Below are 27894 nucleotides of genomic sequence, written 5' to 3' on the forward strand. Positions count from 1 at the left end.
TGTCCGTAGGTACCATTGGGGCAACCTTTTTTGCTTCTCTGTGGGAGGAGGAACTGGAACTTCTTCTGGAACTGTTAGAAATGACCCGACAGAGGGTACACGCAGCGGAAGACTTATAGTAATGCCCAGGAGCTCACACAGTGTGCGGTGTGAGTGTGGAATCACAAACTTCGTTACTTATGTGCATAAAATAGATGTGCAGACTCATCAATAGACAATGAACCAGCCAGATATAGAAGACACCAAAATATATATTTCCGTCCAAAACTATGGACACAATACAAAAGAGATAGATCCAGAGTCCCACCAATGGTGTGGTCCTCTGATCTAAACACAAGGTCCTTCTCCTATCTGCCGGCTATCTCTAGAATCGAGCCCGCGTGCTCCACCTCAAGCGTCTGTAGACTTTCCATCCAGTGTGTTCTTCTTCACCTTACTGCCTGTGAATCAGCCTAGGTGGGCAGCCCCTGCCAAGCTTTGTCTGCAGCACACAGGTCCCTGTTCCACTGCTCCAACCTGCTTGTGAATGGCTGCTCCAGAAGATGATGATCTCAGCACCTTGCTGCCCTAGAAGACAGCCAAGGTCCAGCCTCTTCCTGGCTAAGTCTGCAGCACTTGTTGCACTCTCTCACCTCCTGTAGATAGGCCCAGAGAGTAGGCTCCCTGCTGCTCCTTTCTGCCCTGGAACTGCTGGCTATGCTGGATACTAAAATGAGGCAAGAGCCTCTCCTTTTATAGGCCCTAAGGCCTGGCAAAAATACCGACCAGTCTGCCCTGACTGGGCCGACTGGATAGACCAGGTTGGCTGGCCCAACCGACCTGGTTGGCTCAGCCCAACCAGCCCTATATAAGGGCCCTTTGCTGGCCCTTTGTTCCATGCAGGGTCCAGCTCCTTTGCTGCTGTCCTGCCACCTGCCAGCCCTGCTTGCAAGCCATAGACCTGCCCATAGACCCCCACTATACTGCGCCTTGCTGCAGCCCTTTGCCGGCGCCTTGTCCTGGCTGTACCTCTTCTGTACACTACCCTGCAGCAGCCCGTACAGATCCGTACAGCTTTGTACCCTGCTCCGTACACATGCTGATGTCAGCGCGCCTTTCACAGGGTCCTGCTGCAGTCCACTGAGTGCCTCATGCCAGGCCTGATCCAAGACACTGTGTCCCCGCCATCTTCCTGCACATGAGCTGCTCCTGATGAAGCCTTTCATCCTTGGGATACCCCACCAACCATGAATGCTCCAGATCCGTCCCAGATCCACACATCCAGGTAATCTCTCTTTGGGCACATCTTGCCCCAGGTCTCCCTCCCCCACGCACCCCTCATTTGGGGGCTTACAGATGGGGAGGTGACCTTTCCAACAGGAACATCCTGCTCTTCTTGATTATCCTGTGGAACATCAGCTTCTGATTTTGCCATCGCTTGGATGGTCAACCTGGGGCGGGGTGGGTTCGGGGGTTGAACAATCTCCTCCTCCTCAATCCGACAAAATGTGTTGAACTCATTTGACGTGAATTCTCCCTCCCTGTCTATGCGGAATGTCTTGACATCCTCCCCTGTCTCCTTTTCAACTCTGGCCTTCCAGTCCTCCTACCTCTCACTGCCCCTTGTCCCCTCAAATCAGGGGCTCACAGGTGGGCTCAGTGAGTTTCTAACACTGTATGAGTTTTTACCTTTTGGTGTACTTTGTACTTTGTCCCTTAGGCCCGAGAGGCCTCCCGCGGACGTTAATACTTCTTTCTTTCTTTCTTTCTCTCTTCCAGGCTTTCAGTCAGCCAATGCAGAGGCGAGAGAAGGTAACTTACTTGTCTGTTACTTGCTATTGATTGCTGCAGGTTGCACAAGACTGTCAGCAAAAAGATTTAGCTATGACACAGTGTATTTGACATCTGTCTCCAGTTCTTGATGGAGTGTTTGGAGATGGTTGTTCTCCAAGGCCTTTTCTTCTTATAGACATTGCATGGGATTGGAAGGCCATGGTCTTATTTCTATGCTTCCACAAAATATTTTTGTCTGTGTCGTGTAGTTGTGCAACACTTCAGTGTTGTGGAGGGAAGTATACATAATTAGCATTAAGACAAATAGATTTCATGAGCTCTCCAGAAAAAAGACCTAGCTCTTGTTTAGTGGCTATCATTGGCAAAAGGTCATAGTTGTGAAGAGTGGGAAAGTCATTCTTTTCCTAGAAGCCATGAGGGCATTAGACCTTTCCGTTGAAAATTTGTAGCGAGCTACAACACAAAACACTATTTATGTTTCTGCAAAATGTCTTATGGATGAAGCTGCTGTGAAAGAGAACATTTCCCCGTAAGTCAATAAGGTATCTGATGGGATTTTGTGCTTTTTTGGCAGCTTGCAATGCGTGAGTCGTGCAAATACATTGAAGAAAAGCTCTCCATCAAGGTATTTTGTTTGTGTTATACCGAGGAAACACATGCTGTGCATATTTATCAATTGGGATAAATCTTGATTATTGGGGACATTACAGGTCGACAAGCTGGGGAAGGAGTCTCTTATCAACTGTGCAAAGACTTGTATGTCTTCAAAAATTATCGGCACAGATAGTGACTTTTTCGCTAAAATGGTAATGTGGATTTTTATCTATGTGGCCCTATGATGGGCATTTATGTGCATTATATGAGGCATGTTTTCTTCTATTGCTCTCACATTTAGATGTTTGTAATTCCTCTGTAGTATGCTAATATTTTAGCATTAAGCAGGTTGTTGATGCAGTACAAGCAGTGAAAACTGTAAATGAAAAAGGAGAAACAAAGTATCCCATAAAGGTGACGCCCTCACTTTCTGTTGATCTACTTCCTGCAGAAAAAGAATATCATGTCTTTGGATTTTCAGATGCTGCTATCATGGACTTTGAGACTTATAACTACTTCTATATTTGTAGCAAGTCCACACTCATTTTAGAACCCTGAAAAGCTGTTGATCTTTTACTGTTTTTAAAAATGAAGCATGATTTATTGGTAGTGTACTAGTATCACAGGCATTCTCCTTACATGATTCATGTAGATACTTTTTGTACTATAGGCATACGTTAGGTATAAAGTAGCTCATTTCCCTGTTTGTGAGGCCAATTCACGGGAATAGTGAAGGGTACATGCCATGTAGCCCAGGTAGGGCACCCATAAGACCTCTTTTGGGGACCAGCCAGGACACTTGAGAGGGTCCACAGCGTTGGGAGATGCTGTAGAGCCTCGTGGCACTTGAAGCAGCAACGGGGCCAACTCTGTCGAAATGAAGAGGGCATTTGGTTCCACCCCTAGCCGAAGGGCTACCTCAGAAAACAGGTGCATGGCTTTACGAAACCCATACGAAGCTCTGTCTTCCGGCAAGTTGATCCTTGGATCAGCAAGATGTAAAAGTTGCGGCCACTACTAGTAGATCCTTGGATCAGCAAGATGTAAAAGTTACAGCCACTCTTTTGAATCGGAGTGTAAACTGGCTCTTTCTTGCTTCAATATTGACTTTAAGGGAGCATCATTAGGAGGGGAGCATGTTTGATGGAGAGCTGAAGTGCTAAATCTAGATCTCAATAAATATGTTCACACGATTGTTGAGGGTTGTTCCAAGCTCTTACAAGAGCCACTTTATGAGTATACATGGTGCACCCTTTTGGGGCTGAGGTGAAGGGCCAAATTAAAGAATGCTATTTTGGCAAATGAATTGAAAAGGATATCGCCTTGAACACCTCCATGGATGAAATGCTACACTATATGCCGATTCTTATTTACCCATGGGACACAACCTTGCCTAGATATGATAGTAGTGTAAGGTTGAATGCTGCCAAGTGTGGAATAGGCGCCAGACGGTCCTGATCTGGGTGAGACAAGAGGATGGAGAGGGGTTTGAATGCATCCTTGAAGAGATAGTGGTGATGACTTGCTCTCTCTACATGGCTGTCGGGATGTGTTGAAGAGCTTAACCTTGGTTTTTCTAAGGTTGACCTGTAGATAATGTGTCTCGTAGAAGGTATGGAGTGCATCCAATTGTTGCTGGAGACCCTTAGTTGAAGAGGAGAGAAAGACCACATCGTCTGCGTAGAGAAGTAATTTGGTGAGAGATAAGTGTGCCCCTCTTAGTGTCCCAATGACGGTCTCGAGCTCTTCAATGTATAAGCCAAAAAGGGTCGGTGATATTGGACAACCTTGTTTGACCACATTGGTCTCCTTTGTTCATCCCGTATCTGTTCAAACCTTGCTTGAGATCCTATCTCTCCTTTGTTCATCCCGTATCTGTACGAACCTTGCTTGAGATCCTATCAAGTAGTGCCATGATTCCTCAAATGACCTCGTGATTGTAACCTAGATCCTGCAAGCATATGATGAAGTTGAGAATGTGATCTAGAGTTGCATGATCAAACCGGCCAAAAAATCTTAGTGGGTTGAAAAATAAGAGCCTTCGCATCAAATTAAAAATGCTTGTATATGGGGAATACCACCTTAACCTATTTTAAGTATCTACAAGATTCTTCAAATTGAGACATGGTCACCATTGGATCCAAAGAGCCCACTATTATTTGCATCCATGCTTAGTGACCTCTGGCTTCCTAGAAGTGCATGTGACTTCTATGTACCACAACAAATAGCCTCCTATGTACCTAAGAGATTCCGGAATCTTTCAAAATCCAAATGGCAGCTTAGGCTTAGGACCTGGGTACTAAAGCGAACATAAGCATAGGTTTACTTTCTAAGTTTCTTTTTCCCCTCATCTGCTCATAATTTGTCTAAAGGCACTTACAAACTCCCTTCTTTCCTTTGTTCTTTTGCTTGTTCTATAAAAAAAATTGCAATTTGTAAGATTGGATATATTCTAGATCTGATGAAGGTATATCCTAAGCTCATCTAAATTCAAATAGACAAAACCTTGGATACTTCCCAACAATTGGGCCATAGCAAGTATAAAGACTAAGCTCTTCCCATGTGTAACCATTGACCGGATTAGTTGTAAGCAAAAACAAAGTAAAGTATCCAAGGTGGAAAACTAAGAAAAGTAAAATACACCTATCTTGATTAGCTTTTGGATGTTGATGTTGAGCATGCTCATTTGCTATTCATATCAAATCCTGTGTGCATATTGTAGTGTGGTCCAGCTCTGTATATAGCTAAAGTTAGCCCAGAAGTCTATTCTTTATACAGAGCGAGCTTCCACTGATGTTTGCATGAAGGGAAAGTATTTGCCTTTGCAAGGTTATTGTAGCAAGCATTGGCTAAACAACGCAACACGATTATTTCCAGCTGCCATTCAATAACTTGGGTGCCACGTCTTTTATATTTCAGTTGTTGAAAATGTCCGTGAATAGTCTATTTGAATCTTATGAAGATGCTAGAAGTGAAGTTTAATGGTTGATTATTCTACATCACTAAACAGTGATGATAGTCAAGTACACCATTCAAAGGGGAAGAAGTTTTTAAAGCTTTAAAGATTTTGCAACAACGTCATCCTATTGTGAGTGTAAAATTGGAGCTACATGTGATCAGGAGCTATCATTGGGATGCTTATTAATCCTGCAATAGCAGGCCAACATCCCTTGTTATTGTATATTACCGAATGGTGATGATAGTCACATACATGATTCAAGGGCAAGGAAGTTTTTAAAGCTTTTAACATTTTACAACGAAGTAGTCCTAGTATGAGTGTATAATTGTAGCTACATGTGACCAATATCTACCATTGGGATGCTTGCTGATTTAATAATAGCAGGCCAACACCCTATGTTTTCTTCTACTGCAATTATGCCAGCCTTCTGAATGTTCAGACTTTGTTCGTGCATATGATGCAAAATTTAACTATTCCTCCATTTGGGCTAAGTCCTGAAGATGGGGCTTGCTGAATAAATGGATATGGAAACTTACTGTATCTATTGTTCTAAAATTTGCAACTTGCGTTTGGACTCACTGACTGCATGCTTACTTGGCAGGTCATTAATGTACTCAAGGCGCATGGGAAAAGTGCCCGTGACAGCTATCTTCTAAATGGATATGCACTGAATACTGGACGTGCTGCTCAAGGCATGCCCATGCGAGTTGCCCCTGCTAGGATTGCGTGTTTGGACTTCAATCTGCAAAAATCTAAGATGCAGATGGGTGTGCAAGTCCTTGTTTCTGACCCCAAAGAGCTGGAGAAGATCCGGGAAAGGTGATTGGCTGTTGTTTTTGTTTTAAGTTGGTTGTGTGAACTTGTTTTGGGATTGCAGGAAGCAGAACAAACTAAACTGAATCTTCATACAGGGAAGCAGACATAACAAAGGAAAGGATAGAGAAAATTCTGAAGGCTGGTGCCAATGTTATTCTCACCAGTAAAGGCATAGATGACATGTCTTTGAAGGTTTTTGCTCTTTCATCCCCTATATATTCCACAAGGGTTGCTAGTAAAGTTGGGGCAATTTCCGTGATGACAACTAGAACTATGTATGCACAGAAAATGTGATTTAAGTCCTTGATTGACAATGTGTGATTTTAACCATAAACAGATTTCATAGGGTTTTGTATCCGAGGACACCCTTTCTGTATGCCCTAACCAAAATAAAATTGTGTAAGTCTGTACCCTGTGTTACTTCAGGAAAATATCAGTAGGTAAAGAATGGAAGCTAGCACATTGTATGGGTTTGTTCATCATTATTGGTTATCATTTACATTATGCACTACTCAAACACATCCTTACTTGTGTGTGTCTGTGTGCGCGTGCGCGCACACGCACACGCACACGATAAAGGGGTAGCTCCCTAGACATGATAGATAGGAGTTTTTTTTTGGTAGAGAGTTTTTTTTTGGTAGACTTCGAAGTTCTTACTTTTAACTCTCAACATGGTATCAGTACTTTGTAGAGGCTGGAGCTATAGCTGTCCGCCGTGTCAAAAAGGAAGATTTGCGCCATGTTGCCAAAGCTACAGGTGCAACTCAGGTATGTCGTTGCCAGATATGATATTTTGTAGTTTTCTATAGGCATCATTTCTGTACATATCTGGTCCCTTTTGTGGGGACAAATGGGATTCAAACCATTTGTACATGGTATTTTTGCTGTCTTCATATTATGGTCCATGGAAAATGTACAAAAGGTATTGGACATGCTTTTTGAATGTGTGTTTCTGATGGTGTCAATGATAAGGGGATGAATACTGTTGAGTCCTCATGGCTTTGTTACTATGGTTTCTAGCATTGTACCTTAGAGTGACTGTATATTTTAGAAACTTTAAGGATATGAAGTCCCTTTTGACATGCTAGTTATATAAACAAGTGCAATCTTGAGACCTTGACAATTTTAACTAGTCACACTTTGAGGGACTCTGTGACTTTTGGACTCAATTCATTGGAAATGATCCAACTTAGGTAATGCTGGATATCCTTGAGATATTATGTTGACAAGCAGCTCACCAAGAAATTTTTAGTCGTATTCGGTCCATGAAACTTGAAGATCTCAAGGGATAGTGTTCTCATTAAGTGGCTTGAGTGGGAGCACCAAGTTGTAATGGTGTATGGATGATCAAAATAGCTTTGAAAGCTTTGCTCAATCCGATTAAATTTGATCGAAGCTCGTCAACTTGTTGGGCCATTGTTTGGAATGTATGTACTAATTGTGGAGATGTGAGCCTACCTCTTACTTTATATTAAGGGCTCCATTTTCTTGTATCGTTAACCTTTGGAGAGTTTGACGTTTATGATGATTCTTTGTTAGTTATACGAACGACTTACTAACATGTGTTTTTGAGAAATTCTTGCATTGAATAAAGCACTTTGACAAGACCAAGGCCGATGTTTGTGTGTGACGTGTGTGTGTTAGAGAGAGAGAGAGAGAAAGAAAGAAAGAAATTTTATTAAAGTCTTTGGGAGACCGTGAAGGTCTATGAGACTGAAGATAACTAGTACAATGAGCATAACGGTGGCGGTCTCAAAATGGTCCGGCCAATCGTTTCTTCAAAAAAGTTATGAAGGACGGTGTGTCTAGTCCTGGTACTGGTACAAAAAATGTGTATCTATCTCCAGATGATACAAAAAAATGGCACAAAAAATGGAGCAGAAGGGGGGAGATACAAATATATATATATGCCTGTGGTGATCGTCAGAGGCCAATCATAGAGGGGCCGTCAAATGGGAGGTTGAAAAAACCCTGCGATGGATGATTGGCCTCTGAAGTTATGCTGCCTAGTTGAGCTCGGTCGTCGGGGGCGGCGGGTGGCCCTATGTTGAAGAACAAGAGCGACGGTGACCTCGGTAGGGCGGGCTGAGAGCATAGAAGGGATGTCATGGACTCGGATGTGTGAGTCTGTCCGCTGGCGTAGCTGTCGTGGCTTTGGCTCTCGCTCACGTCCGTGTCGTCGGCTAGACTGAGGAGAGGTATCCTGTGACTGGAAGAAATCAGTGATGGGTCGCTGAGTGTCCTCACGCTGTGTGGGCTGCGTATGCTGTCGAGCCCGGAGAGATGCATCTCGGTGGCGGGTCATCTCATGTAAGAAAGCGGCTAGGCACCGCTGGTTCGGGAACTGCAGCATGCGTGTGAGGGGGCCGAATCCGTCGCGGAATAGGTAGTGGTACCGGCCTCGGATGGCATAATAGATAGGGCATTTGAAAGCAAAGTGCTCCTCCGACTCGATCTCCTGCAAGTCGCAAAGTGGGCAAATGCGGCCCTCTTGTGGGATACCCTCTGCGCGTCCACTCTCGATCCGTAATCAGTGTGACAAAACCCTAAACTGGCCGAGTGAAATCCGGAGCGCATGTGGTAGATGAATCTATGTATAGCTCGGGGGCGTGATGAAACCCTCCTGTGAGATCTGGAGGCAGTGTCGGCGATAGCAATCGAGCTTCACAGGAAGCTTGGGATGAAGAAACCAAGTCCTGCAGGTGTGAAGCTAGAGCAGGTCCTTTCGGATGATTTGGTTGACCTTCTGGTCAGTGGGGGAGAAAGGGGATGGTGGAGCATTGAGGCTATATTGAAAAGGAGGCAACCAGTCCATGTCGAGGCCCAGTCGGGTGGACCAGCTGGAAAGGCGTCTATACCAACATCGCTGGTCCCCATTAGCGGATAAGGCCATAGAGGAGGATAAGGCTAGCCAGGGTAGGCGGATGCGACGGTCAGAAGAGGAGCTGAAGTTCCTGACCCTGTGTAGATAAGTGATAGCCTGGAAGGCCGCATCAAGCTGTACTGGTGAGCCGTCGAATTCTGCTAAGATGATCTGATGAGGTACCGATGGTTTGCTGCGGATCATTCGAGTAAACATCAGTATCTGTAGGCGCTCGACGCGTGCCCACTCTGTGTCTAAAAGGTCGGCCCCTCACCATGGGCTGCTGTACATGCCTGCTGGGCGGACCAAGGAATCAAAAAGAAGAGACTTGGTCCGCGGGTCCTGAAAGTGAGAGTGGTAGCATTGTGCGCTCCAGTCTGGCAAGAGCGGCATAGCCTCGCCTGATCCTCGCCTGCATGGCCGGGCGCATCGTGAGATACAACGCCCAAGTATGTATAGGAGTCGACTATCTCAACAGGGTCGCCGGCGAAGAGGAACTGCTCTCGGTGCATAGCGGGTCGGGAGGTGTTGAAGATCATGACCTTGGTTTTCCCAAGGTTGACCTTCAAGTCATGGGTATCACAGAAGATCTGAAGTCCATCTAGGTGTCGCTGAAGACCAGTAGCAGAGGAGGATAGTAGTACTACATCGTCTGCGTATAAGAGAATCTGGATGATAGCCTCCGCAAGAGAGCAGCCTGCACCTCCGAGTGTCCTGATGGTGGTCTCGAGCTCGTCGATGTCGAGGCCAAATAGAGTCGGTGACAAGGGACATCCTTGTTTGACCCCTATAGTGCTCGTGATCTTTGTGGTCCAGCTGGTACCAATCCTGACCCGGCCCGTCACCCTCTCATAGAGAGCTACTACCGCCCATATAACCTCCGAGTCGTAACCTAACTCCTGCAAGCGTCTAACAAGGCGGGGGCCCGAGGAACAGTGTCGAATGCCTATGGAAATCCACAAAGCAACAGTATACCCTCTGTTTCCTGTGTCTGGCCTCCTCAATGATTTCTCGAAGTGTAAAAATGTGATCGTAAGTGGAGTGATCCGTCCTGAAACCGGCCTGTCCGGATGCCTTGAGGCCTCGTATCTTTGCACGGGTGTTGACCTCACCATCTAACACTGATGCATAGATCTTGGACATAACATGTCCAATCATGATGGTCTTGTAATTCCCTGGATCCATGGGATCTCCTGCTTTGTGGATGGGTGTGATAGTGTTCAGGGTCCAGGCTCTAGGGAATCCGTGGCAGACAGCTTCATTGAACAACGTTGCCAGGATGGGGGCTAGAGTTTTAATACCATAGGCGACAAACTCTGTGCATAGGCCCTCATGATCCTTGGCTTGGCCGTTGTGAAGCTCTGCGTGGGTGACTCCCTGGGTTGTGAAAAGGGTGCAAGATGTGGGGCGGGGGGTGGCGGAGAGGTCAGGAGGGGGCTGATCAGGGATATCATAGAGTGTGCGTGTGTAGGAGTGCCAGAGGGAAAAGTGTGTGAGGGGGGTAGGGGATCGGCGTTCTAGAAATTTCCTCCAGAAATCCTTGGAGTTGCTACTGAACAGGATGTTTAGTAGCGTATCCTCATTCTGGCATAGGAAGGCTAGCTTCTTGCGACAGACTAGGCGGTGATATTCCCTGGTGAGGTGTGGGTCAGCCCTAGCATTGCGTTGGGTCGTGAGTCGGAGTGTGTGGCGTAAGGCTTTACATTCGTCATCATACTAGCTATTGCAAGGGGTGGAGCCAACGGGTGGGTGGCGGGTAGACCGAGTAGTGTAAGGAAAGATGTGGTGGGCTGCATTGTGGAGAGAGTGGGTGATGAGGGAGGCTCGGTGATCTAGAGAGGGGAGGGTATGGTGTCTATGTGTTTGAGGAGAGAGGCTAAGTGGGCTGAGTAGTCAGGTGAGAGGTTATGATCAAAGTGTATATCATGATAGGTGGTGTAGTGCGGAGTGTGGTCGGAAGGGGCTCGAGGCGTAAGGAGACGAAAGAAAAGGTGATACAATGAGAGAGAGAGAGAGAGAGAGAGAGAGAGAGAGAGAGAGAGAGAGAGAGGGAGCGAGGGAGTTTATTAAAGTTTGCTAGAGAGAGAGAGAGAGAGAGAGAGAGAGAGAGAGAGAGAGAGTTTATTAAAGTTTGCTAAAGATCGATGGGTCTATGAGACTGAAAGAAAACCTGATACAATGAGCAAAAGGGTGCAGCTACTAAGCGAGCATCCTAATCCATGCTAGAAAACTATGGAGACATAGTCGATGATATCATCGTACATGTCCACCATAATCATATACAGTCATCCTGGCGTCATCATTCTCATGCGAAGATGCAGAGGATCCAATACAATACAATAGGCATACAGAACATGAAGATACACCCAATGAAGGACTAGGCAGTGTAGGCTGTAATGGATCGTTGTCTGCTATCTAGATGAGTAATCCGTCGTGCCCTCCTAGCCGATACCCGATGCCTGACGAGTGCCATGGTAACCCCGGTTGGCTGCACCCACTGTCTGAAATAAGAGGAGATGTCAGTGAGTGTGATCTGTGCGTCTGTCCTCTGTCAGATGTGCCACGTCTCGGTCTCATGGCTTTGCCTCTCTTGCTAACCGTGGTTGGGAGAGCAACTTGCTTTGCTTGGAAGAACTTTGTGATCGTACTCTAGGATGGGCCAAGCACGGTCTCCTGCTCCTATCTCCTCAATCTGATGAGACTACCTTGTGAATAAAAGCTGCCATGTTTCTCTGATATGGGTATAGGAGTTTGGAGAGGTCTCTGAAAAGGCAATGGTATCGTCCACGAATCTCATAGTGTAGATTGGGCAACAGAAGATAAAGTGCTCCTTTGGCTCCACCTCATGGGGCTCACACAATGTGCAGATAGAACTCTCTTTGGGTATCCCCTTTGCTTCGCCCGCTCTCGCTATGGAGTCGGTGCGATGACACACGTAACTATCCAAGGGAAATTTTGAGTGAATGTGGTAGGTGGATCTGGGTGTACCCCGGTGGGATGACGCCAAGCAGTGGTCTCGAAAGAAACTGAGCTTCATAGGAAGCTCTGCGCCAGGTTCTAAATGTGTGTAGCTGTAAGAGATCCTTGTGGATGATTGGGTTGAATTCGTTGCCCCGGGATGGGACAAATGCTGTACTGGAAGGGTGGCAGCCGCCCCATAGTGGCTTGTATGAGTTTTTTCTGTTTTGTACTTTGTCGCGTAGGCCTGCGATGACTCTCGAACACGGTAACACACATCTCTCTCTCTCATTAGCAGCTTGGGGTGATTAGAGATGTTGGTGCGCGTGCACATGCGGGTGGTTTGAGAGATTGGGTTTCCATATAGACAGGGCTCACTAAGGTGCTTTGCTGAGTACTATGCTAAACTAAACTCAAAATACTAGAGTAAAAAAATAGTACTCAATCTCAGAGCAAGATACATAACCCGTTGCTCGGGTGGCTTTCTTATGAGCTGTGTCGTCTCTCTCTGCGGCGGGAGGCGTGGTCTTCGTGAAATCTGTATCCGATGGCCCATGTCGATAGTGATGTCTTTGATCGGGCGATCCCCTCCGAATAAAGCTGTGATATGTATCTTGCCTTGTCTCTCCTCATCCCACTGACCCACTCAGCCCTGATATCATCTATCTCCTCCTCTACTCGGCTTTGTCCAGGGGCAGAGTCAAATGTGTAAAAGTTTGTGACATGTCGTTCGGCTTGATCTATCTTAGTCTCATGTGTCACTGTCTCATCCTGCTCTCTAATATGGCGAGACAAGGTCTCTCTATTTGTCACATCTCCATCAGATAGAGACCCACACAAGCTGGTCCTGGAAGTGAATCAGCCGGGAGAGCAATCCAAAACCGTGCCCCTCCTGAAATAGGCAATGATATCGTCGTCGGATCTCATAGTAAACATGGCAAGTATACAAGAAGTGCTCCTCTGTCTCCACCTCCTTGAATGTATAGTCTACAGATCCACTACTGTCTAAATGTACGTGTAGCTCTCCCTGCTTCAATCCTCAAGTGATGGGACGAGACCTGCCTGTGTTTGATAGCGATCCTCGACTATATAGCTCAAAACTGGATCTCGGAACAAAACTGAGAATTGAAAGCTTGGACTCAGTAGCCGAAACTTGACAATGTGGTGGCTCTCCGGTGGGCTGCAATGATATCTCGGATCTGCGTCTGTCGAGCTATCTTTCGCTATGGTGGAGGGCATGGTCTCCTCGACCTCTGTATTTGAACAACTATATCAAGAGCAATGCCTTGTCTTGGGCAATCTTCTCTAAGGATGGAGGTGGGTCATACCTCGATAATGCATGCTTTTGTCGCTCTCCGTGTCATGCGTGGACTCTGCATCTCTCACTCGATAGTACCATGTTGTCTCCCTTCGTTGATCCATGCTGTCCGCATGTCTGCTAGCTGCTGCTCCTCCACTCGTCTGTGGCCCATAGTCGACTCGAATGCATAGAAGTCCATGACATGTCGTTGCTATGCTGTACATGTCTGATTTGTTGTAGTAGCATCTCTCTGTGTCGTCGTATCTACAAATAGAGCCCAATGCAGACGTGATAATGGAAGTGGATCAGTCGAGAGAGTGGACCAAAGCTTGTCCCTTTTGAAAGAGGCAGTGATAGCGTCCCCAGATCTCATAATAGGTGAAGTAGACACATAAGAAATGCTCCTCTGTATCAATTGTCTCTAGTGTGCATAACTTGCAAATCCGTTGCTCTCTAGGTATGCCTGTAGCTCTCCCTGCCTCAATCCCTAGTTGGTGTCATGAGACCCGCATCTGTCCAATGGCAATCCTCAATGTATGTGATACACCTCTATCCTTAAGGTAGGGGTTTGACGTCCATCCTTTGATACTCTCAGGAAATGATCGCGATAGAATTGGATCGTGGTTGGGAACTCCTGCCCCGCCGCCCCCCCCCCCCCCCCCCTCCCCCTCCCAAGTCTGAGATGTATAGAGCCGGAGGAGGTATAACTGTATGATACAGTTAATCTCATCTCGAGGGATCGACTCGGGTGGTGCATGGGGCTGCGTGGAGTCGGTCCATTTGGATATCGTGATTGACAAACCATGTGGATACGCGTGCAGACCATGTATTAGCTCTGCTCTCTACTAGTGGTATGGAAGACTTTAGTGCTCGCCTCAGTAGTCTCCCGTGAGGTAAGGCCCATACTTAATTGAGGAAAGTCACTGTCTGGAAGATAACATCGGCTTGGAGAGGTGTCAGCCGAACGGTCGCTCTCCTAGAAAGGTGCTGCATACATGGCAGTCGGCCTTACTAATGTGTCAAAAAGCCAACTCTTTGCCGTTGGGTCTTGAAAGTGCACCTGAAAGCATCGCCTTTGTCATGAGGGCATGACTTTGTACTTGCGTGGGGCAGGACCCTGGAAATCTAAGGGGCAAGGCACCGGGTGTGGATGTGCAAGTTTCCCCCTAGGGAATTGTGCCTTGGGGGTAAATGGTAGGTTTAGGCTCAAGAGGGGTCGAAGAACCTTAGGATCCAAAGTTGGGCATTGGTTGGATCTTAAAAAGGTCTCACTAGAGGGAGCAAGGGGCAAATGAAGGGGGGAGTGCCACGTGGCATTTCCCCATGCCTTGATGCATTTGGATAGGTTGCCTTGGGAATCAATTGTAAGTTTTCTCGTAAGGCAAGAGGTGCCGACGGGAGACGGGAGGATACTCAGGAGGAAGGTGAAGAGCTGGATGCTTTGGTATGGACAGAGACGTACAGAATTTCCTTACGGGCCTGGTTGTACGGACTGTGTATGGACCACGGGAGCTGTGTACGGATGGTGCACGTGATAGTTTGTACAGGCAGTTCGTCCTTACGATGGGCTGACGAATGATTGTACGGACTTGTGCAAACTCTGTACGGGGGATGGCACAAAGGCTGTGTACGGCCTCCGTACGGACATAGTATGGATTTTGTTCAGGGAGCGTACGGATAGTTGGTACAGATTTGTACGGGAAGCATATGTACAGTCTGTTTGCAGCTATAGTTTCTTGGGCTGGCTGCTGTTGTTCTACAAGAGGCCTGAGGAGCTTGTACAGATTGCAGGCTACATGGTTGTTAGGTATGGTTGGCAGGCTGATGCACGTACAGCTGATGTACGATTGACGCATGGATCAGCCATCCTATGCACGGAACTGCCTCGGGCTTGGTCTTGGCCAAGTGGTTCTTGGTTGCGTCTTATGACAGTTAGTCTCTTATGCCTTCATTTGGAACTTTGAGCACGTCATTGGTCTTTTGTGCAATTGCTGACAGGCAAGGGAACTGTGTGATGCAGAATGGATGAACAGTAACAGCTCCGGGTATTTATGTAAATGCTTGGGACAGTTTTAAATGCTTACTGTCAAGCTTGGTGAGAGCAATGCATAACAAGGAGTAATGGGGCATTGAAGCCTACCAGAGTGTGAAGCATTGTCAATGGATGCTAGCTGTGTGTCCATGCTTTTTCCTTGTCGTGAGCAGGTGAATGGCTAAGAGGGCAGTCAAGGTAGCTAAGGGAGTCTGTGTGACCACGTATTGGTTGCTAGGAACAGGTTTAAGCTGAGTGCAAGTGTTTTGGACCTGAAATGGATGCTCATTAGCTATGCTTGATGGAGGTCACTTTCAGTAGAGATTATGCTTTGGTTTCTTTAAGAGATGGGTCACATGCAGGCAGCAGTGGTTGCTAGGCAGATGGCACATCTTGGGTACAGCCTCGTTGCTGAGTAGGCAGGGATCGGGAATCCATGCGTGAGATGGAAAGTATCCCCGGAACCACGAGAGGGATGGTACAGGTGGGACTACCATAGTGTTTTCTATGCTGTGATGCCAGTTCTATTATGAGAAACAAGTTAAAGTATCAGGATATTTGCTGCCCATAGGATGAGAGACTATAGGTAGTGGCAGTCCTGGAGAGTGGAGAAAGATCCTGTGTGCTCTCTTTCTTTTTTTTGAGCAGATGGATGACTAATTTGGGCACTAGCGACAACTGTTGGGATATGAGTGGCTGAGTGGGCTGCTAGTAGTAGTTCCAGGCTCAATCTGGAATAGAGATGGATGCTTATTGCCAGGTTTAGTGAGAGCGGTGAACAGTAAAGGCTATGCAGGGTATGTGGGTGCCCTCTGGGATGTGGAATGCCCCAGTTGTAAGAAGGAATGTGTCCTTTATGTAGCCTGGATATCAGGGACCTCTCACTTAATCAAAGAAATATTGGAAGGGGCGCCAAGGTTTGGGGCCAATTTGTGTCTTTGTCTTGATGCAGGGGCACTCTAGCTGCCAATTTACCAGATATACTTTTGCTGAATTGTTGTTGTAACAGTGATGGCTGGTTACTTGCTAGTTTTACTGCCCTTTTAATTTATTGAAGGCCGGTTTCAGCCTCTCTAGTCATGCTAAAGCTCCCTGTCCACGTGCGAGTCGTGCTCTGGCCAGATGGATCATCCTATAAACTGGCCCTGTGAAAACTGTCCCCAAGTATGTGTAGGACTGCACTCTCTCTACTGGCTCACCTCGTAAGTAAAGCTTTGTCAGTGTAGTACAGCACGCGAGGTGTTGAAGATCATGACCTTGGTCTTCCCAAGGTTGACTGTCAGGTCTCTCTCCTTGCAAACCGCCTCTAATGCCTCTAGATGCTTCTACAGCTCCTTTGCTGAAGATGATACAAGGACTCATCCACATATAGCAATGTCTGTTCATCAAGTCGGCCAGTAGTGACCCCTTCCACTTGAGCTGGGAGCAGCCCACGACTTGATCATATGTAACGGTCTCCAGAGATGGCCGTTATCTAGCGGGCTCACTTGCTTCCCACATGGTGGAGGGACCAGTACAGCGGAAAAAGGAGGAGGTAGACTTTTAAGGAAACAAAGGATTCTACACCATTTAAAAGCTGCACCTCTAGATATTGAATCAATTATGGAAGACTTTGAAACTTGCAAATCTTGAATTTGTGGGAGCAAGGTCTCCAGTAAAAGGTCATTGCGTCTTGACACCAATAACTATGACTAGCTCTCCAAGTCAAGGAGTAGAAGGCATAACATCTTTGGAACACACTAATACTACAAGGCTAATAGTGCGGGCTAGTTGGCATTTTGAGCACATAAAAGAATTTTGATTTTGACTTAAAGTAAAAAAGGTTGGAGGTCACAAACAAACCTTCATGTTTTTGCAAATATCTTTGACCTATTAACCACGGACAAAAGGAGAACACGTGGCAGCTTGGAGGAGAGGAGAAGAGCCACGTGTCACCTAGAGAATTGCTTGGACGTTTCACCTTTCATTTCTCGGAAGATTTTGATCTTCAAGCTTGCCCACCTTTTGTCTAGCGCTTCCTCTCGGATCTCCTTTAATTATGGCTTTAGTGCCACTGCTTTGCCTCCCCCTCTAAAGACCTCATGATCAAAGTCGTCCCTATTTCGTGAAATGGCCATCAATGGGGTCGGTCACTTGCATAATAAAAATCAGAATGACAGGGATTCGCCACCTCCGAATCCGGAAAGGGGCAGGGAAAAGCGAGTCGAGAGAATGGAGAACCTCTCTGAGATAGTGTAAACCACCATGTGGGAAGCAAGTGAGCCCGCCAGATAACGGCCATCTCTAGAGACCGTTACATATAATCAAGTCCCAGCTCAAGTAGATGACGCCCATACGGGAAGTGAGCCTGCTAGATAACGGTCATCTCTGGAGACTGTTACATATAATCAAGTCGTGGTCAGTTCCCAGCTCAAGTGGATGACGCCCATACCATGTTGCACGTGGTGCATCTGGTGAGTGTCTCAATATCGCGAGCTCGGCTAGATCTAGTTCCGGCACTATTAGAGAGTCATCCTCAAAGTCTAGAAAGCCCACTTGTGTATCTCTTGTGTGTGCATTAAAGTCCCTGAGAAGGAGGATATCTCCTTGCCTGGAGAACTACGTGATATCATCAGATATCATCTCATATGGGCATAGGATGATGTATTTGGAGGGAAGTAGCACAACGCAATGAAAGATCGGAAGTGCCTCCAGTAATTAAACTCGTATCCACATATGCTGTGCATGCTCTCTCCGTACTAGGATATGAATGCCCTCAAGTGTGATCTGAGAGAACCGCTACACTGCCAGAGCCTCGTATCCCACTCTCTCTTCTCATCTCTCTCCTATGAGTTGACTCCCAGGTATATCTTGTCACTGTGGGCAGCTCTCTCTTTGGGCTCTCATGTGTCTCGGTATAAAAGATAATGTCTTTGTTCGTGTATGTATCCAAGAAACCCCCCCATCCCCCCCATGCGGATTGGACAAAAGTGTACCATTGCAATTCCGTAATACTATTTTCAGTTCACTCTGTGCACTCGTCCTATGGGCTCGACACCGTCATAATTCCGTGCCTTCTCTTCTCTTCCTTGTCTATCCTGTCTCGAATGATCACTTCACCATCCGTGTAGGTAGCCCGTTTGCTTGCTTCCCTCGCTGCCATTATGCGTACCATTCCTTACTTCTGGTGCTCTTGTTGTAGAAGAGTGAGGTCGTCATCCAAATAGATTCGGGTTCCTTTCAAAGTTGCCCTCATGCTCTTGAGGGTAGTCTTGTCCATAGCTATGCAGAGTTTCATCACTAGTGGCCTTGCCGGTGCCTCTGGCTTGCCCACTCAAAGCTGACTCGCATGGGAGGTTTACACCCATTTTGGTGAACAGAGCCTTGGCATCCGCCATAGGAGTGTCTTCCACTGTGAGACCTCGTACCAAAACGTTTTGAGCCTTGTTGTGCCTCCTTATGTCCTCCTCTAGAGCATCTGAAATAAACTCTTTCTTGGGGTGAAATCGACCCCAGGTAGAAGCTAGGAGCTCTGGTAGGCAATTTTCAGGGCAGCTTGGGATCAAATCAGAGCTGATACTGACCTTCTGGAGTAATTCGCGACCAGTTCTAGCCTTTGGTACAAATCACGATCAAGTTCTAGACACGGAGATTAGCGAGAAACTTAATGGCAGCAGCCTGCTAGGCTCTGGGGGTTGGAAAACGAATCACGATAATAATTGGAGAGGATACCCGTGTTGGACTCTGTCGCATCACTGAGGGGAAGGCGTGGAAGATCTGAGAAAAAGTGAATTGCACAAGAAGAGGCTTCTTGGAGATAGAGGAGGAGCCAGTACATGGCACTAGGGCCTAGAAATAAGGGTTAGACCCCCTTGAAGGTCTTTATTGCAATAGAATAAGCTTTGTACAACTGGCTCTGAGAAGAGCATGGAGCTGAGTACAACCTTGAATGAATCTAGGAGCTTTGAGGCCCCTTCTTTTCTAGACTTGGCCTAGCTAATATCTACTTCTTAGAAAAGCTAAGCTTTCCAGCTTTTAGCCCACCTTGGGGCAGCTTTTATGCTCTTTTTAGAACCCCATGGTCCTTTAATGGCGCCGTCTGCCAGGTGCTTGTTGCCACTTGCTTCAGCTTTTTGAGCCTTTTAAGCACTCTTCTAAGTCCTACACAAAGTCCAATACTTGCACGCATTAAAGGTTAGCGAAATGCATGCATGCCTAGTTCTTGGAATAATCCTAGTGCCTTGTAGCGTCCCCACAATTTTCTTTTACCAATGCAAAGCAAAAGTAAAACAATAAAACTTATTCTTCGTTAATCAAAGTCAACATTCTTTCACCGAAGTCTCAACCAATGCTTTGTCTAGTGCTTTCTCATTTAGCAATGCCATATTGGTGGCTTTCAGACCATCAACCTTCTCAACCAACACTAGGCGCCTATCTTGAAATGGTCACAGCCAGGTATGGGGTCAAGGCAAGCAGTAGGTATGGGTCAAGGCGGGTAGGCACGGATGGGATACGGAGTTGGGAGAGAAGTTGAGAGGTTGAGGGGGGGTAGAGAAAGAAAGAAAGAAAGAAAGTTTATTAAAGTATTCGGAAGACCGATGGGTCCATGAGACTACGAAAAAACTTGAATACAATGAGTTGTGGAATTTGAGCTACTAAACGAGCATCCACACCAATGCAGAATGCAATAAAATGCAAAATGGAAGTACTAAGTCCTAAGTACAACATAGTCATATCCCGACTATATATATATATCAATCTCAGCATCATCGTCGGCATCATCATCATCATCATCGTCAACAATAGGACATCAGGATGGATGAGGCTGTGGAAGCAGAGGCATGAGGTCAGCAATAGAATGCTGTCGCCCCCTCAAGGGTGCAGCCTTGGTACGTCTCCTGGTCGTAGATCTGCGTCAAACCAAGGCCATTGTGACCCCTGTCGGTCGGGCTCCGACCCTAAACAAGGAGGGGATGTTCCCAAGTGTGATCTGTGAGTCAACCCTTTGTCTGAGCTGTCGGGTCACAGGCTCTGGGTCACGGTCATGTCGAGGTCTCGCCTCATGGGGGTCTATGTGATCTGGCTGAAAGAACTCCGTGATAGAGCTCTGAGAGGTATCAGTCAAGGGAGAAGTTTGCTCTTGTCTCCGAGCTCGGAGTATCCTATCTTGGTGTTTTAGCATCTCATGAATGAAAGCAGCCAAACATCGTTGGTCTGGGTAGGAGAGGACACGAGCCAACATCCCATAACTATCTCTGAAGAGGCAGTAGAAACGCCCTCAGATTTGATAGTAAACAGGCCACATGAAGATGAAATGCCCCTTTGTCTCAACCTCCTACATGTCACACAGCTTTGCTCGTCTGCTCTCGATACGAAGTCCGTGTGAAGAGACCTGGAATTGCCCAAGGGAGATCCTCAGCGAGTGGGGTAGGTGAATCTGCGTGTATCCTGGTGGATCAATGAAACCCTCTGCTGTGATATGTAAGAAGTGATCTCTGTAGAAGCTTAGCTTCACTGGAAGATCACTCGGGCCCAACCAAGTTCGGAATGTGTGTAGCTGTAGTAGATCCTAATGGATAACCTGGTTGACCTCGTGTGATAGGAGGGGAGAGAAAGGAGCATCCATATGTACTGGAAAGGGGGTAGTCTGTCCATGTGGAGCCCTAGTCCTGCAAACCATCTCTATGTGCGTGCATACCAACACCTCTGATCTCCCCTTGTTGCAAGTGCCATAGAAGAGGATAGTGCTAGCCATGGTATCCTGCTACGCTCGGATGTGTAATCCCCATACTCCCTGACTCGGTATAGATATGTAATGACCTGAAATGCAGCATCTAGTTGTAATGGGGGTGACCCAAACTCTGCCCGAACTCTGCCCAAACTCTGCCCAAACTCTACAGATGGCTTACCATGGATCATCCGTGATAACATGAGAATCTGTAGCTGCTCCACCTTGGCCCACTCTGTATCCGACAAATCTGGCCCCCAGCATGTGTGTGTGTGTGTGTGTGTGTGTGTGTGAGAGAGAGAGAGAGAGAGAGAGAGAGAGAGAGAGAGAGAGAGAGAGAAATAAAGAAATTTTATTAAAGGTCCACAGAAGGCCATACATGGCCTATGGGACACAAAATCATCCGAAAGGAAAATACATCATCAACGATGTGCCAACTAGGTGGCCTCATCGTAATACAGCTAAGATGCCAAAAATGGCTACAAAATCCTAGATACAAAATGAAATGAAATAGAGTACCAAAAATGCCTAGATACAAAATGTAAAATATGAAATATGAGGAACATCGTCTTCCCTAAGGGGTCTGTGATCCAAAGAAATGATGGAAGTCATGGCCATCGACCATGCCTCCTGCCATGAGTGTGAAGATCTGGGCAAGTGTCAAGTGGGCTGCTGGCGGTGCCAAGTCTCCATGGAGCAATCTCCTCCGAAAATCTGCTATCATCCTCCGTCGTCTAGAAATAAAGCGACGGGTACGGCCTCTGTGTAAGATCATCGTGCGGTGCTGCCGGATCATGTCATATGTACATCCTCGGGGTGGAACCATCGGTGCTCTCTGGCAAGATGGGCTATCTCTGTGCTCATGGTCCTGCGCCTCGTCCTGCTCCTCATGAGTAACCAGGTCTCTGGCAGGGATGCGACGGTGCTCTCTGAGGAATCTCTCTCTGTATCTGGTGATCTCCCTGATGAACAACGCTAAGCAATACTGATCCTCATACTCCATAATCCGAGAGAGAGGTCCAAATCCGTGCCCAAATAAACAGTGAAATCTGCCACGGATCTCATAATATAAAGGGCATTTGCAAACAAAGTGCTCCTCAGTCTCCACCTCCCCCATAGTGCAACAAGGGCATATCCTAGTCTCTCGCCTGGGTCTATGTCCGGTAGTTGTACGATGCATCTTGTCGGCCTCAACGTCTAATCTGTGGGAAGATACCCTGAGCTGGCCCAAGGCAATCCTGAGTGAGTGCGACATATGAACGCCGATATATCTTGGGGATATGATGAAGCCATCCTCTGAAATCCTGAGAAAATGGTCACGATATGTGGCCATCTTCGTAGGAAGCTCCGTGGGATGAACCCAAGTGCGAAACGTGTGTAGCTGCAACAAATCTGCCCTGATAACCTAACTGAGCTCATGTCGAGTGAGAGGGAGGCGAGGGGCATCTATGCTGTATCGAAATGGTGGCAGCCTATCCATATCCAAGCCCAACGAGGTGAGCCATGTGGAGAGTGTGTGGTACCAACAAAAAGTATGACCTCTCTCCGCTAACATCTGCGAGGATGTCAGTGCTAGCCACGGTAATCGTGCTCTGCCTGCTGCTGAGTCTCCGAGCGCCCTGATCCTATGCAAGTATGTAACTGACTGAAATGCTGCATCTAGCGCTAGGGGTGTAGCTCCGAACTCTGCGAGCATAATCTGATGCGGTACCGTGGGCTTCGCTCTGATCAATCTGGAGAACATGATGATCTGTAACCTTTCTACTCGTCTCTAATCTGCAACACTGAGATCTCCTGCCCAAAAGGGGCTAGCATACATGGCTGCAGGTCTCACCAGCGTATCGAAAAGTAAGGACTTCGTGTCGGGATGCTGAAAATGTGACTGTGCACACTGCCTCTCGAGAAGAGCCAAGGCGGCATACCCTCTACTGATCCTATCTCGTGCTGCATGCGTCATGGTGAAGACTGGACCTCTAAATGTGGCACCCAAATATGTATACTCCCTGACTAGCTCCACCTCCTGCCCATCAAATGTAAAAGAGAACTCGCCTCTCCTATAAACCTGGTATGACGTGTTGAAGACCATGACTTTGGTCTTCCCAAGGTTTACAGACAACCCTCTGTCCTGACAAAAGCTGCGGAGTGCATGGAGATGTGCCTGTAAACCCTGCTGGGAGGAAGAAATAAGAACCACGTCATCTGCATAGAGAGAGAGAGAGAGAGAGAGAGAGAGAGAGAGAGACAGAGAGACAGAGAGAGAGAGAGAGACAGAGACAGAGAGAGAGACAGAGAGAGAGAGAGATAGAGAGAGAGAGACAGAGAGAGACAGAGACAGAGATAGAGAGAGAGAGAGAGAGAGAGAGAGAGAGAGAGAGAGAGAGAGAGAGAGATAGACGTAGACGTAGACATAGACATAGACATAGACATTATTAAAATCTTCAGAAATAGAGACAGAGACAAAGACAGAGACAGAGACAGAGACAGAGACAGACACAGACACAGACACAGACACAGACACAGACACAGACACAGACACAGACACAGACACAGACACAGACACAGACACAGACACAGACACAGACACAGACACAGACACAGACACAGACATAGACATAGACATAGACATAGACATAATTAAAACTTCAGAAGACCGATGAGTCTATGAGACTATGAAAAATTTGGTACAAACGAGGTGGTAGTGGAGCTGCTAAACGAGCATCCACACCAATGCAAAATGCAAAAAATGTAGAATGGCAGTACTAAGTCCTAAGTACAACATAGTCATGTCAATGGTCGACTATATATCAATCTCAGCATCATCATCAACATCAGAACTAAGTGGGGAATGGGGGAGCCTTCTATAGAACCGACCAGAGAGAGAGAGAGAGAGAGAGAGAGAGAGAGAGAGAGAGAGAGATCCACAACTAAGTCGGGAATGGGGGAGCCTTTTATAGAACCGACCAACCAAGTCGGCTGACCCGACCAAACAGATAGATTGACCCACCCTAGCTGGGGCCCAAAATCTGGGTGCCCAACTCAGCCCTACCACTTGCATAGCTACCCTAACCAAGCCTCCTCTATTCTATCCTCTCCGGGCGGGCACACCCATAATAATAGCCCTCTTTCACTATGATATGCCTAACTCTAATAGCTTGGTGGTGCGTTAGCGGGGAGGTTCCTTATATGGAAACGTGGAATCCCCTTGTGTTGTGTTTTCCAAATGTTTGATTGATTAACCTTAAGAGTAGGTGTGTTTTGTTGTTGTGAATTCTCTGCCTTTGGGAGGGGTACACCTCTACTATACTTTAAGAAAACTGCCTGTACATGAATTTGATGGATTCTGAACTTGTAATTTTCAATCAAAGCTTTAGCAAGTGCCAAATTTTGAATTGGTATTTTAGGCTTGTCAGTTTGTGTCCATGTTTATGTTGAGCTTTCTTGTATGTAACTATATTGAAATTGGCCAGTTGCGTTTGGTTTATTTTCTCATATTAATCACCTTTCAGGTGTTGACCTTTGCGGACATGGAAGGAGGTGAGTCCTTTGATCCCTCATTTTTGGGGACAGCAGAAGAAGTTGTTGAAGAGCGTGTTGCTGATGATGATGTCATATTGATTAAAGGAGCTAAGAGTTCAAGAGCGGTAGGTCTTTTTGGTTGTGTTGTCAATTTGATATGTTTTTTATATTGAGTTAACTAAATGGAATATTGGTTTTGTTTTTGGTGCCGTAATACATAGCTCAAGATTTCTCAATTTGAAAATTGGGTGATGCTTAGGATCGGATATTCAAGTAGCAGCAAATATCCTAGTTATGTCACTGTTGGGAGGTCAAGTCTAAGTCATATTTCATATTCTGATGCCGGTCGTCTTAGAAAATAGCTATGTTCTTTTGAGATGGCTTCGAACTACGGACTAGGAACTGAATCATTGAGTGCGCTACCTAGAACTCACTTAATCTTAGAGCAATTTGAACACTAGAGCTCATAAGATAGATACACACCTTGGTCTTAGCTTAGTAGACCTTCATATCCCATACCATTGAATCTCCATCCACGGGGGATGCATCTAGAGATCCAATGCCAAGGTACTTATCAACTTCCCCAACACTAAGCCCCTATGCCAAGAGCTACATTTAGCACACATACTCTTCTCTCCATCCAGATATAACATTCTAGTTAGAAATATCCATCCTCACCTAATGACTCCAGCCATTCGGGTCTTCATTGATCATAGATGTGGGATGTGGCATTCTTCCCCTCTTGAGATACATATTTGGGAATGAAGACATGGAAGCTTTTATCAAGTGGGTCTTCAAGCCTGTCTTTCCACTTATTATGATACACGTAATAATTCTATTCTTGAGTTGCATTTGTCTTTTGTCTAGAATCTTTTCAGATTCATGTGGAACATTGGTCATATGAGTATCTTTAAGAGATACTAAACTGTCTCTATGTCCAAGTTTTCCTTAAGTCTACTCACATGGAAAATAGATGAACCTTGACATTGAAAGGGATTTCAAACTGATATAGTGCATAATTAAAGAAATCTTGGTATATGTTTCAGCCTTCAAAATCTTGGAATGTTTTGGGATTCTAGCACATGCCTTTCTTAGGAATCCTAGGAGTATATTTCTTATTTGCATAGAACTCAGCTGTACCTTGAGCAGTGGATTGGAAAGTCTACATGCCATCTAACAATGATATCATAGCTGTAATGAATCATCTTGGGTGTGGGTTTCTGTACATGATGTTGAGCAAGGGAGCTTTGTCAGTTAGCGTATCCCTTTGGTAGATCATAGCACAAGCGATCACCTAACGTGTGTTGTGCACGTGTAAGAAGCAGCATTGGTGGAACTTGTTCTTGAAAGACTGATTGGTGCTTGTGTGGCTTATCAACGTTGTTGGCATCTGCATCGTTTGACAAATCTTCGGTAGATAGGTTTTTGTGAACACAAGTAAGTATATGGTGGATTCGTTGTTAGAGCGTAAGGTGATCTGCTTTGTGGAGAAGCGAACAGAATGGTGACGATTTCCTTGTGTGATGTGATTCACTTTGTTAGAGAATTGGACGGCACCTTCTTCTTTGCATATACCTTCGTGTATCCATTTGGGCTTGTTGGCTAATGGTTGAAGATATACCAAGTGTCACTAGCATATAGGGTCATGGTCAGATTGTTGGTGCCAATCGGCTTGTGCAATTGCTCATTAGTTAAATCTGTGCTTGTCTTGGCAAGCACCTGCTTGTTGTATAGGGCCGATGGTCGATGATACATTTTTGCTACTAATATAAGCGCACGTTAAGTAGGAACTTATGATTGATACAATTGTGAGCATCGTAAATATGGAGCACGCATATGCTTATAGCACATTTTGTTTGAAGATCGGGTAGAGACCTATTTAGTGAGTCATTTGCAAGTTATGAATCCAATATCTCAGGTACTTGTTTGTTTACTTTGACTGTTATTTTGAACTCTGGTGACGTAAAGATATGTGATCTGTTGGTTTGTTAGCAAATATGTGGTTATTGTATTAAGACAAATTTAGTCCTCGATGTGGTCAACGAATTAATTTTCTATAGTCGCTAAAACTGGCTAAACTTGAGCTGCAAAATTTGTTTGAAAAGCCCTTTGTTTTGGACATACATTGTAGTATAATTGTCAATTCTTTGATGGTTAACTTTGGCAAAGTAATTATCAATAGTTTGATAGTGATGTCTGCTAGCTTGAGCTCAAAATCAAGCATCTTGAAAAGAAAACTACTCATCTTCATGACTCAATTACTACTTTATCTACATTATTGAAGTGAAGCTCAAGCTAGGCATGGCATTCAAAGGATGACTGTTATCTCATCCGCACTTATTCAAGTTATTTGAAGCTCAACCTAGGCATGGCATTCAAAGGATGGCTCTTATCTCGTCCTCACCTAGTATTTTGCTAGTAATGCCACATGGTGAGGTGTCACATGCACCCGTGCACTTGGGCGCAAGGTGACAACTGGCTTCATCGACAAAGTGCAGATAGTTCCCCTTGTCCAGGGACTCTATGCACCTTCACAGATCCCAAGTTCACCATAAAACCGGCAGCACAGACACACTTGACTAGATGGTATACTGCACTCGTGAGATTGGGAAGACGGTGCTGTCTTTAGGTACGTTCGGTACTATAGGTACGTTTTAGGTTTTTTCTTTTCTTTTGGGTGCAGGGGGGCTACAATCGTCATACGGCGCCTATTGCTCCCGTTGTTTGATGTCTCTACTTTTTGCTTTTGTTGGTGGGCTGTCTGCGAACTCTACTACAGCCTTGGTTGCCCACAGCCCACAAAATCCTCGTGGGCCTTGGGCAAGTCCTTACAGCCTTGCAAATCGTAATACATGCAAACATTGACTGTGCAAGGCTGTATAAGCCAGCAGGCTGGAGCTTAGGCTATAATTGAGTAGGCTGCAACGAGTGGTGCTGCGTTCAGAGGGTGAAGTCTGGACAGCAGCGCATTGGAGGAGAGCATGGACAGCTATGTTTCTAGAGGCTGGCATAGAAATCAGGATCGGCATCCGGGAAGTCATCAAAATCTGGATCCACATGGTGTTCTATTCCGGCTCCCGTTCTTGTTCCCTAGCTTTTTCCCATCCCCTTTCCGAGGGGTTGGCGTTCCTACGCACGTAAGCTCAAGAAGGCTAGAACCCTCCAACAATATAACTTTCTTGTACTCCCAGCACCCTCCAACAATATATTATCTCTACCTCCACCAGCTTCATAGCAGATTGAAGACATAATGAAGGAGAGGTCTGGGTAGCTATGGCACGAAGACATTATTCCATGTGCAGATTTGGCTGAAATCTGCGTAAAGTCAATGGCTCAGTCACAGTGTGTCTGCAAGCATGTTGGTGTTGTGCAATTT

The 27894-nt window shown here is 46.1% G+C and overlaps 1 protein-coding gene across 1 annotated transcript in view; it reads left to right on the top strand.

Moving 5' to 3' along the window:
* Window positions 1-27894, top strand: part of TCP-1 (T-complex protein 1 alpha subunit) — a 62588-nt gene that overhangs the window by 32469 nt on the left and 2225 nt on the right. Inside the window, exons 6-12 of the mRNA XM_087382448.1 lie at window positions 2348-2398; window positions 2484-2579; window positions 2716-2781; window positions 5928-6145; window positions 6238-6334; window positions 6824-6910; window positions 24509-24643. Coding sequence (XP_087238574.1) covers window positions 2348-2398; window positions 2484-2579; window positions 2716-2781; window positions 5928-6145; window positions 6238-6334; window positions 6824-6910; window positions 24509-24643 — 750 coding nt within the window. The remainder of the gene's footprint in view (window positions 1-2347; window positions 2399-2483; window positions 2580-2715; window positions 2782-5927; window positions 6146-6237; window positions 6335-6823; window positions 6911-24508; window positions 24644-27894) is intronic.

This window comes from Dipteris shenzhenensis, chromosome 12, assembly GCF_047967505.1.
Source record: "Dipteris shenzhenensis isolate YYH24624 ecotype China chromosome 12, Dip_SZ_1.0, whole genome shotgun sequence".
Classification (NCBI taxonomy): domain Eukaryota; kingdom Viridiplantae; phylum Streptophyta; class Polypodiopsida; order Gleicheniales; family Dipteridaceae; genus Dipteris; species Dipteris shenzhenensis.